Source organism: Haliotis rufescens, unplaced genomic scaffold (assembly GCF_023055435.1).
Source record: "Haliotis rufescens isolate VD_foot unplaced genomic scaffold, xgHalRufe1.0.p SCAF_7, whole genome shotgun sequence".
Taxonomy (NCBI): Eukaryota; Metazoa; Mollusca; class Gastropoda; order Lepetellida; family Haliotidae; genus Haliotis; species Haliotis rufescens.
In genome coordinates, this window is record NW_025964361.1 from 36,260,254 (window position 1) to 36,273,449 (window position 13,196).

General features: G+C 40.3%; 1 protein-coding gene across 1 annotated transcript in view; it reads left to right on the forward strand.

The window, feature by feature from the left end:
* Positions 1–943: 943 nt before the first annotated feature.
* Positions 944–13,196, forward strand: part of LOC124112930 — a 41,596-nt gene continuing 29,343 nt past the window's right edge. The window contains exons 1-5 of the mRNA XM_048387585.1: positions 944–1,046; positions 3,484–3,608; positions 8,587–8,766; positions 11,182–11,367; positions 12,091–12,327. Of these exons, the coding sequence (XP_048243542.1) occupies positions 11,307–11,367; positions 12,091–12,327 (298 nt within the window). The 5' untranslated portion in view covers positions 944–1,046; positions 3,484–3,608; positions 8,587–8,766; positions 11,182–11,306. The remainder of the gene's footprint in view (positions 1,047–3,483; positions 3,609–8,586; positions 8,767–11,181; positions 11,368–12,090; positions 12,328–13,196) is intronic.

Sequence of the window (13,196 nt, forward strand, 5' to 3'; positions counted from 1 at the left end):
TGTACGCCTAGGTAGAAGGCCAACCGCTGATGTTAGTCGAAATGGGCCAGGATCTGCAGGAGGCGTGGACAAGAAGACTCTCTCAAATTGTCTTTGGGAGATTGATTCGGACCATGCCACGCCGTATAAACGAATATTTGACCAGTAGTAGGGACATGACCCATTGTTCATCAAGTGATCTCAAAGGTTCATTTTTTACGACACATACCTGTCGTCTTTCTTGGTTGTTTGCACCTTTTTTCTTATCAATCCATTACCAACACTCGATACCACATTGTATTTCTGTAATCGTCAGTTGTTTTCGAATACCCACTACTGTTTGGGGGAGTATACCAGTAATTATCTTTCGAAATCAGTCTTGTAACCTTTTCAATTTGAAAACTGTAATAACTAGCATCTTGCGTGTAAAAAGTAGAGCTAAGTTAACCAACTTCAGTAGCAGATTGGCATTGTGACGTCATAGTAACCAATGATGTCACAGAATGATGGTCTGTAAAGAATTATGACTCAAGCAATTTGATTGTAGCGATATCTCCTGGGAGATATCGCTTGATCTCCCCCGTGCGACATAACCTGTTGATGCCAGTTTTGGATGATAAGATGTATACACCTTGGTTTCTCAGTACTTCATCTTTGCTCGTTGGGTTCACTGAAGCGGTAAATGTTTCAAAACTTACATCGCGTCGGCCATTCCTTCCTCATTACTATGACATGCTGTGGTATTACAGAACCAAGGTTAAAAGCTCACTTACATGCTAACTGCACGTACCAAGACAATTAACATTTGAAAATGATTTGCTCTTTTTCAAATATTAAAAAGACTTAATTATTGCTCTAACACAAATTATCTATGAATACTTCATAGAAAATACAGTATGAAAATAGCGATATTATGGGATTCCAATGTATAATGACGATATTTTTTTATATTCCACAGTACGAATATCATGTCCTTCCAGTCGTACTTTCACAGCCGATTATGACAAACTGTCTGCTGAGATCTACTGGACTGATCCTGAGGGATATGATTTCAGTACAGGATTGACGTGAGTATTTCGCCCAGTTATCATATCTGTATGATTTCGCTACGTCTGAGACAGGACATTATCAATACGTCACGAGTATATTCAACGTTTCTCCTTCCCCGGGAATGCCTAATGTCGCTTTGCGGTGTATTCGCTACTATAAATGAAGAAAGCGAAGGCTTTTATTCCAGAGGGTATCAGACCAATAGCACTCAGTTTACATTGCACAAACAGCAACGTGTCTTGTTTGTTATTGTGCTCCACACATTGCTACTGTCATACCGAAACCTAAATACGATTTCCTCGGATGTGACACAGGTTACAATATAGAATGTGTGGTCACTTGTGATAATTTCACACCAAATATAGCCCTTCATCGCATTTTAGGTGTCGGTAAAGGGAGCATTTCACATTTGAACACTTTTACTGAAAGATTAATCCAATCATCGCCTTGAATGCAACGGACAGTGGTGTCACAGTGGTATTTAAAACACACATGACCCGTGTGATCCGGGGATAGAATAGGTCTTCATCAACCTCTGCGCATGCTTTACCGTAAAAGGCGGCCATGCTTGTCGTAAAAGGCGACTAATGGGATTGGTTTGTCAGGCTCGCTAACGTGCTTGACGCATTTCATCGTATACCAATTGCGTGGATCGATGCTTATGATGTCTGATAACTGATTATCGTTGAATTAAAAAAAGGAATTGTCAGCTGCAATTACATGTAAAGTTTATCGTGCCCTGAAACCTATAGCCTGATGAGGTACATATGACATTATCTATTGTCATGCTTTTATCATCCCAGAATTTAGTAATAGACATAGTATATACTTTTGATGGCGTAAGCTGTCAATGATATTTCGTCCATTTGAATAAATGAAAACAACGTGTCTTTGTAACTAAAGGAGACAAATTCAAGTCTACATGTGATAATGAAGGGTACGTTTGGATGCCCGATACTTACGCGGTACCTCTTCATCGCTGATTGCAAATAGCATCACTATTTACCAATCATTAATACAAGTAATTTGCTTGGCTTTTTATGAATTGGATATGGAAAAATAAACGAGCACAGTTGTTAACAAATTGTACAACTGATTAATGGAACCTAAATACGATTTTCTCGGATGTGACACAGGTTACAATATAGAATGTGTGGTCACCTGTGATAATTTCACGACAAAAATACCCCTTCGTCGCATGTGTTTTAGGTGTCGGTAAAGGGAGTATTTAACATTTGAACACTTTTGCTGAAGGATTAATCCAATCATCGTCCTGAATGGAAGTGGTTGTGAATGCACCGAGCGAAGTTCCCGATCGACATCAACAGCAGGCCCTTATTTTGTTATGTTAAACTACCCATCTTGTACCAATCTAGAGTGTGAATATAGCGAGAAATTCACAACACGTAGATGTTTTAATTGTATTGATGTTAGCATTCTATGTGTATACATCAGGTTGTTTTATATGGACAAAGGTAATCTACGTGCAATCAATGTTCTGTATACATCAGGTTGGATAATATTAACAAAGGTAATCTACGTGCAATCAATTTTCTGTATACATCAGGTTGGATAATATTAACAAAGGTAATCTACGTGCAATTAATGCATGTATACATATGTATACATCAGGCTTGATAATATGAACAAATGTAATCTATGTTAACTAAGTTTCTCTATACATCTGTATACATCAGGTTGTGTGGTATGAACAAAGGTTATCTATGTGCAATTAATGTATGTGTACACCTGTATACATCAGGTTGGATAATATGAACAAAGGTAATCTACGTGCAATTAATGCATGAATACATCTGTATACATCAGGTTGGATAATATGAACAAAGGTAATCTACGTGCAATTAATGTATGTATACATCTGTATACATCAGGTTGGATAATATGAACAAAGGTAATCTACGAGCAATTAAGTTTCTGTAAACATATGTGGACATCAGGTTGGATAATATAAACAAAGAAAGTCTATATGCAATTGATTTTCTGTATACATCTGTAGACATCAGGTTGTATAATATGAACAAAGGTAATCTGCGTGCAATTAATTTTCTGTATACATCAGGTTGGATAATATTAACAAAGATTATCTATATGCAATTAATTTTCTGCATACATCAGGGTGGATAATATGAACAAAGGTTATCTACGTGCAATTAATTGTCTGTATACATCAGGGTGGATAATATTAACAAAGATTATCTATGTGCAATTCGTTTTCATCCATGTTGTATTCGCAATCTACGGGTGCAGTTGAGGTAAACCACGCGTCTTATAAAGGTAGCAATTATCCAGTAGGATATGAACATCTGCACTGATACGTCACACACCACCTTAACCATACTTGTTGGGATTATCCATAAGTCTGAGTAAAATTCATCATGAACGTTTGCCACCTATAGTCAGCCATATAACTATGTGTTACATTACGATTTGCAGGACTAAGCAAACCAGGGGACCAGGCCCTCACTCCCGGTTCTATGAAGGCACAACTACGGTAGGATACAGGGCGACAGACTACTACGGGAACAGTGATTATTGCTCTTTCTACGTCACAATCAATGGTCAGTTTACAACAAGAACGATGTGCCTTTTACGCTGTATCAATTTAACACGATTGATTTACTTTATCTAAGATGTGTGAGATCGCCTCCGTGGTCCAGTGGTAGAGCGTCCGCCCGGAGAACGGAAGGCCCGGGGTTTGATCCCCGGCCGCGTCTTACCAAAAGACGTTAAAAGATGGTACTTGTTGTTACTCTGTCTGGTGCTTGCCATTTAGGGGCTAAAACAAGGACTGGTCGGCTCGGAGTCAGTATACTGAGTCTGAGTGGGGCATTCATGTTAAACTGCGGCATGGTATCTCAGTGGGCTAGCACTATAGGGAGGAGTGGTGTTTGTGATGTATGTAGGGATGGGTGATGTTGGTGATTTGATGTATGTATGGAGGGGCGATGTTGGTGATGTCATGTAGGTAGGTGTTGCGTTGTAAAATGCTGTTAGTTGGTGTTATTATGGGGATACGATGAAGATAGGTATTATGCTGGTGATGTGATACGTGTTATGTTGGTCATGTGATGTAGGGAGCTGTGATGCGATGTAGGCATACGTGTTATGTTGGTCATGTGATGTAGGGGGCTGTAATGTTGGTCATGTGATGTAGGAAGCTATTATGTTGGTGATGTGATGTAGGGAGCTGTTATGTTGGTCATGTGATGTAGGGAGCTGTTATGTTGGTCATGGGATCTAGGGAGCTGTTATGTTGGTCATGTGATGTAGGGAGCTGTTATGATGGTCATGTGATGTAGGGAGCTGTTATATTGGTGATGTGATGTAGGGAGCTGTTATATTGGTGATGTGATGTAGGTAGGTGTTATATTGGTGATATGATGTAGGTAAGTGTTATGTCGGTGATGTGATGTGGGTAGGTGTTATGTTGGTGATGTGATGTAGGGAGCTCTTCTGTTGGTGATGTGATGTGTAGGGAGCTGTTATGTTGGTGATGTGATGTAGGGAGTTGTTATGTTGGTGATGTGATGTAGGGAGTTGTTATGTTGGTGATGTGATGTAGGGAGCTGTTATGTTGGTGATGTGATGCAGGGAGCTGTTATGTTGGTGATGTGATGTAGGTAGTTGTTATGTTGGTGATGTGATGTAGGTAGGTGTTATATTGGTGATGTGATGTAGGTAGTTGTTATGTTAGTGATGTGATGTAGGTCAGTGTTATGTTGGTGATGTGATGTAGGTAGTTGTTATGTTGGTGATGTGATGTAGGTCAGTGTTATGTTGGTGATGTGATGTAGGTCAGTGTTATGTTGGTAATGTATGTAGGCAGGTGTTATGTTAGTGATGTAATGTTGGTAGGTGGGTTATTAGTGATGTGTTGTAGGTAGGTGTTAAGTTGGTGATGTGATATAGGTAGGTGCTATGTCGGTGACGTGATGCAGGGAATTTGTATGTACTAACTTACTTACTTACTTTGGAGATTTAACTTGCGCTTTAGATTTAACTTTTTTGATTTGGCTATTTGAGTTTAATTATTGGTTATGCCATTTATTGGTGATTTTTTGCTTGTTTACGCTTTTAATTTCTGATTTTGAGAAAGGCAAGTTTAAGGTTATTTCTGGGATTTTGAGGGATAGTTTAGCTGCCTTATCGGCGTTTTCATTACCGTATATTCCTACGTGGGCGAGTATCCACAAGAAGGTTATTTGTTTGCCTGGCTTAGTTAGGTCGTTGGAGCTTTTAAGTATTTGATTTATTAATTTAGGTCGGTTTTTGGTATTTTTGTTTTGAAGGGCTTGCAGTCCACTTAGGGAGTCGGTAAGTATTAGGATTTTTTTGTGGTTTTTGGATTCTTAATTATGGAGGGCTGAGGCCATGCTCATATTTGTATGTTGTCTATGTGATGTAGATAGGTATTATGTTGGTGATGTGATGCAGGGAGCTGTTACAACGGTGATGTAATGGGGGGCGGTGTTACGTTGGTGATGTATTAAGGCAGGTTTTATGTTACTGATGTGATGTAGGTAGGTTTTAAGTTGTTGATGTCATGTAGGTAGGTGTTATATTAGTGGTGTGATGTTAGGAGGTGTTATGTTTGTGATGTGATGCAGGGAGGTGTTATGTCGGTGATGTATGTATGTAGGTGTTATGTTTGTGATGTGATGCAGGGAGGTGTTATCTCGATGATGTGATGCAGGGAGGTTTGATGTCTTTGATGTGCTGCAGGTAGGTGTTATGTCGGTGATGTAATGCAGGTAGGTGTTATGTTGGTGATGTATGTAGGTAGGTGTTATGTTTGTGATGTGATGATGGAAGGTGTTATCTCGGTGATGTGATGATGGGAGGTGTTATGCCGGTGATGTGATGTGATGTAGGTACGTGTTATGTTTGTGATGTGATGCAGGGAGGTGTTATCTCGGTGATGTGATGCAGGGAGGTCTTATATCTTTGATGTGCTGTAGATAGTATTAAATTGGTGATGTGATGCAGGGAGGTGTTATGTCGGTGATGTGATGTATGTAGGTGTTATGTTTGTGATGTGATGCAGGGAGGTGTTATCTCGGTGATGTGATGCAGGGAGGTCTTATATCTTTGATGTGCTGTAGATAGTATTAAATCGGTGATGTGATGCAGGGAGGTGTTATGTCGGTGATGTATGTATGTAGGTGTAATGTTGGTGATATGATGCAGGGAGGTCTTATGTTCGTGATGTATGTAGGTAGGTGTTATGTCGGTGATGTGGTGCAGGGAGGTGTTATGTTGCTGACGTGATGCAGGGAGCTGTTGTGTAGGTTATGTGATGTAGGGAGGTGCTATGTCGGAGATGTGATTCAGGTAGATGTTATGCTGGTGATGTAATGCAGGGTGGTGTTATGTTGGTTATGTGATCCTAGTAGGTACTATGTTAGTTATGTGATGTAGGTAGATGTTAAGTTGATGATGTGATGTTGGTAGGTGTTGCGTCAGTTATGTAATGAGGGGAGGTGTTATGTGGACTATGTGATGCAGGGTGGTGCTATGTCGGCGATGTTATGTAGGGAGGTGTTATGTGGACTATGTGATGCAGGGTGGTGCTATGTCGGCGATGTTATGTAGGGAGGTGTTATGTTTGTGATGTGATTCAGGGAGGTGTTATGTCTTTGATGTGATATAGATAGGTATTAAATATGTGATGTGATGCAGGGAGCTGGAATGCTGGTAATGTGATGTAGGTAGGTGTTATGATAGTGATGTGATGTAGGTAGGTGCTATGTTCGTGATATGATGCAGGGAGCTGTTATGTTAGTGATGTAATGCAGGAAGGTTGTATTTCGGTGATGTGATCTAGGCAGGTGTTATGCTAGTGATGTGATGTAGGTAGTGATGTGATGTAGAGAGGTGTATTGTTGGTGATGTGATTCAGGTAGATGTTATGTTGGTGATGTGATGCAGGGAGCTGTTATTGCTGGTGACGTAATGCGTCGGTGATGTGATGTAGGTAGGTGTTATGTTGGTGATGTATCTAGGCAGTTGTTATGCTAGTGGTGTGATATAGGTTGGTGATGTGATGCAGGGAGCTGTTTTGCTGGTGATGTAATGCAGGGTGGTGTTTTTTTGGTGATGTTATGTAAGAAGGTGTTATGTTGGTGATGTTGTGAAGATAGTTGTTATGTTGGTGACATGATGCAGTGAGGTGTCCTGTTGGTCTTGTAATGCAGGCAGGTGTTATGTTGGTGATGTGATGTAGGAAGGGGTTATGTTTGTGGTGTGATATAGGGAGGTGTTATTTGGGTGATGTGATGAAGCGAGGAGTTATGTCGGAGATGTGATTCAGGTAGATGTTATGCTAGTGATGTAATGCAGGATGGTCTTATGTCGGTAGGTAGCTATGTAGGTAGGTATGTAGGTAGGTATTAGATTGTTATGTTGGTGATATCTTGCAGGGATGTGTTATGTTGGTGATGTGATGTAAGTAGGTATTATGTCCGCGATGTGATGCAGGAAGGTGATATGTTGGTGACGTGATGCAGGGATCTGTTATTTTGGTGATGTGATGCAGGGAGGTGTTATGTTGGTTATGTGATGTAGGTAGGTATTATATTGGTGATATGATCCAGGGAGCTGCTTTGTTGTTGATGTGATGTAGGTAGGTGTTATGTTGCTGATGTGGTGTAGGTTGGTGTTATGATGGTGATGTGATGTGGGGAGCTCTTATGTTGGTGATGTGATGTAGGGAGGTGTTATGTTGGTGATGTGATGTAGGTAGGTGTTATATTGGTGATATGATCCAGGGAGCTGCTTTGTTGTTGATGTGATGTAGGTAGGTGTTATGTTGCTGATGTGGTGTAGGTTTGTGTTATGATGATGATGTGATGTGGGGAGCTCTTATGTTGGTGATGTGATGTAGGTCAGTGTTATGTCAAAGATGTGATGCATGGATGTTATATATTAGTGATGTGATGTAGGTCGGTGTCATGTTGGTGATGTGATGTAGGCAGCTGTTATGTTGGTCATGTGATGTAGGGAGCTGTTATGTTGGTCATGTGATGTAGGGAGCTGTTATGTTGGTGTTGTACGTATGGGGATGATATATGTTTGTGATTGGATTGTGTGAGGCGTGATGTTAGTGGTAGAGATGCGATATGGAAGTAGTGATGCATGTAGGCATGTACGATGTTGGTGTCATGAGATTTGAAGCTGAAGTGTCTAGGAATAGTGTCATTGTGAGATGATAAAAGATGTACGGTGTATAGTGTCAGTGATGGGAATTAGTGCCACTGAGTAAACCGTTGGGTAGAATACTGGAAATTTAAAAGGTGCTTCTAAATGTTATAAAGTATACTTTGTTGCCTCCTTATCGTAAGGTTCGGCGTAAGAAGCAGTCAGACTGGGTGACTTGATGAATTACATGATATATTAGGAAGACAACTGACCTCCTACTCTGACAGTCAACCACAGCGACGTAACCATTTCTGTTGTAGACAGGCCTTTCCTTTGACTTAAGGAGGGGTAAGGCATCGCTAATCCTGTCTATTCCCGAATGATGTTTTATTTTTACAGTGATTAGATGCAGCTATCGGTATGATCCCAGTTATGGTGATGTCTCTTGCGACAATTCGGACAGAAGATATGGTACCTTATGCAGTTATACCTGCGATTACGGCTTCTGGCGTGACGGTAGTTCCTCCACTTCGTGTGAGAAGAGCGGGTATTGGTCCTCAAGTACCCCAACATGCAGAAGTAAGTGGATTCGTGCGAGTGGTGAATGATGTGATTGACTGGCAGTGCAGCTAGTGTATCGATAACTGATGAATAAACTATGAGAATAAGTTATGACATCGATAATACTATATGACTTAACTTTACGACAAAGTTAAGTCGTTTCTACTGATGTAATATGATATTTGCCTCCTAAGTTGCACAGCATGTCGATTGTATTCGTCCTGAAAGATTGGCCAGTCACAAGACCAACCTTGTCTGTACTTCTTTACTCGGTGGAATTGTGATAGGCAGCTCGGTAATATCAAACCTGTCGCAATAACTCTCCAACATTCTAGACCAATCCAAAGGCTTCTACCTTATTGTTTTCTAAGCGTACGTCCCCAGCTTTTGTAAGATCATGAGTCATTGACAAGGTGCTCTCCGACAACCCGTTTGACAACCAAAACATATGTTCTTGTTATGAAGATGTCTGAGGTCAAATGCCTACTCACTGTATGTAACCACTTGCAAAGCCTGAATCAGAGGACTGCAGTTCCTTTAGCAGGCTCTAACTCAGTCGCTTCATCACAAGTCCATATCAACTGACTACGAGTCAATCATTCCTTGGGATTACGGCTGCTTTGTTCCCGGTAAAGAAATCGTTTCTGATTCAGGATTAATTGCTTTGTGTTGGTGGGTCATGATGAATTAGTTTACAGCTTTTTATAGTTTAAGTATGATCCTATTATCCTATCTAAATGTATTTTGGGCTCTATAAACGCATCCCTTCTCTATTGTTGTCAATTATCAACGTTTTAAAATCTTTTCTTGTTTGAGAAATTTATAAGTGTGGAAAGATTTAAGATTTTCTAAAAATCAAAAGCCTCAGAAAGTTGAAAATTTGTGTGAAAGAAAATTTACTTTATTGACTGTTTCATCGTCAGCATTCAAATTCAGGTATGGTAGAGAATATTGCGAATGTATGGTTTTCTCCCGTTTCTAAAAAATCAAAAAGTTGGTTTGGCTTTGAATCTTGCCACTGAAGTACAATCTATGGATAAAATATAATGTTTAACATTTTACCTGTACAATCTTGGAATATGTTCAATATTTGTACTATATATCGTTTCACACGCACACACTCCATGCGTACTCCATATCTAAATTTGAAATAAATTATACTCACTTTTAAACGTTCTTGTGGTATTATGACTACATGAATTATGTTAAAGCATAGCCATAAGTAAACATCAGTGACACTATGCATAAAAAGATATTTGCATAATTGTATGTTTTTTTCAAATGATAATTCTTTATAATCATCATTATGGAATTATTTCGTTTCGGATTTGGATTCGAGTTTTTAAAAATGAGTTTGTATTAATTTTTTAGGGGGAAATGGTTATGTTTTTACTACAAAATGTACTGCAGAATTTTGAAACTTTGACCGAAGAACTCGCCTGGGACTGGCGAGGGAAAGATTATGATGTTACAGCGAGTTATAGTGAACCTGGAAACATGATCAGGGCTAATCCGGGAGTCGAACCCACTTTCATATGTTTCTGGTATGACTCCGCACAGCGAATTGAGGCACCTTAGACCACTGAGCCTGCCGTGCCCTCGCGAGAGTTATAATGATGTGTTGTGTATCAACACCACTGCGTTGAGTGGCAGAGAAAGCCATTCATAGTGAGTGAAAGCAACTTATACATAGAGAAAAAAAAGAAGTTTTGCTTAAAGTGATGCATTGATGTATGGAATAAACTGAAAATAATTTTAATTTGTTGTATATTGTATACCCCAACCTTTTTCTGGATGCATCTCCAAGACATACATGTAAATTATCTCCCTTGTAACAAAACAATGTCTCACATGAGTTCATTTTTATGGATGTTATTATAGAGGCTATTATATGAGCGTTCATGTCATACTATGTTTACGACACGAGTGTCTAAATTCCGGTATTTCCCGAGTGAGCGCTCAGGAAATACCGGTATTTAGGCACGAGTGTCTAAACATAGTATTACATGAACAATCATATTATTCATATTTTTTATTACCGAGGAAGATGTCTACATACAGAGACGAATTTTAGTGTTGTCCTATAAGGACAGCAAGTCGCAACAGCAGCGGAACCACAATTTGTCGACTGACGTCAACAATCTTCAGCTATGACGTTGTTTCTAGTGTGACGTCATCTCGACTTCACGTCACAATAAGATTCGAATGACGTCAATAACGCCGTCTGGATGACGGAAAAAAATTGATGTTGTCTCGTGACGTGATATGACCCTAGGGCACATATGATTTGTATGTACCCCGATATATTTGCCCTCGTAGGTAATACACTGACGTGTTGAATGTATCATATTACATAATAAAGTGAGTGTTATAGTTATACATGTAAGAAATTGTTTGTTATAAGTAATAATGGTAGTATTGCTTAATGTACAGGGAAATATTGCGGTTCTCCATCCACGCCCTTCAGAGGTCTGAGTGTATCCTGCACCAGTGGCTACTACTATGGAAGCAGATGCACGCTAAACTGTGACTGGAGAAGAGGATATTCGGCAGCATATATGAACTATGCTTCGTGTGATGGGACTGGGAATTGGTATTACAGAAACTGGCGGTGTGCAGGTGGGTATGTCCTAGTGATGATTTTATCATTCTTTGTAATGTAGGCAAGTGACAAGTGACAATTGACAATAAATTATTATCAGATGTATGCACATGTTCACACTTTGATGTGAATGTCTTCACCGCTTCTGAACGACATCGTTTGTCACGGAGTGTCAGTGACATGTGGGAGGAAAGCTCGAAGTGATGGATATTTCAGGCGTTTACTGCTTACGTGAAACCCCCGAGCACAGCCGTGGTGCTGAAATAAGAAGGAGAAGAATCCTGGCGAATGTTGGATTCGAACCCACGTTTAAGGATTCTAGCACGTCAAAGCGACGAAAGCGAATTGTGGGGAGTAACCGGCGTATCATGTAAATTGCTAAAATGTGAGAAAAGTGTTGTTAAGCTTCTGTAGTTGATGATGGTATCAGGGATCAATATGGTTGGTTGGTTTGTTGTTTAACGCCGCACTCAGCAATATTGCAGCTATATGACGGCGGTCTGTAAATAATCGAATCTGGACCAGACAATCCAGTGATTAATATCATGAGCATCGATCCACGCAATTGGGATCGATGACATGCATCAACCAAGTCAGCGAGCCTGATCACCCGATCCCGTTAGTCGCCTTTTACGACAAGCTTAGTCACCTTTTACGGTAAGCATGGGTTTTGAAGACCTATTCTACCCCGGAATCTTCACGGGTCGGATCAATATGAATACGACAGACATACATTTCAGATACAGAGAGACCAAAGATCTTAAACTGCCCTGAGGCAGAGTTGAAGACGACAAGCAATACCTACATATGGTCTACAGTCAGGGCAACGGACAACTCCGGTAGTGTCACCTTGACCCAGGTGAAAGGTCAAAGGCCAGGGTCAGTGTTGACAGGGGGATTGCACCTGATAGAATACCGGGCTGTTGACTCTTCCGGAAACCACGCTCAGTCCTGTACATTTACAGTCAACTATGAAGGTGAGGAGCGACAGTATTCCAATACTTCAGTCACACAAGTATCTCGAAAACCCACTCCTTACAACACACGACACTCTATACCTGCACTGGTCTTAAATCACACCAAACAACAGTATACACCTCACACCGCCCAACAGACCGATCACCACCACATACACCACACATCACACCATACAACACACATCACACCATACAACACATACTACACCATATGACACACACCACCACATACACAACACATTACACCATACAACACACATCACCATACAACACATACTTCACCATAAGGCACATACTACACACATCACACCATACAACACATACTACACCATACAACACACATCACACCATACAACACATACTACACCATATGACACACACCACCACATACACAACACATTACACCATACAACACACATCACCATATGAACCATACTTCACCATACGACACATACTACACAATACGACACACATCAGACCCTACAACACACATCGCCATATAACACATACTTCACCATACGACACCTACTACACCACAGGACACATACAACACAATGCGACACACATCACACCCTACAACAAATACTTCACTATGTGACACACACCACACCATACAACACACATCACACCATACAACACATATCACCATACACCACACACCACACCATAAAACACGCATCAAAACCCACTACACACATCACACCCTACAACACACATGACACCATGCAACACATATCATATCACACAACACAAACCACGCCATACAACACACATCACACCATACAAACGCACATCACACCATACAACACACATCACACAACACACAAAACAACATACAACACACATCACATCATACAAGACACATCACA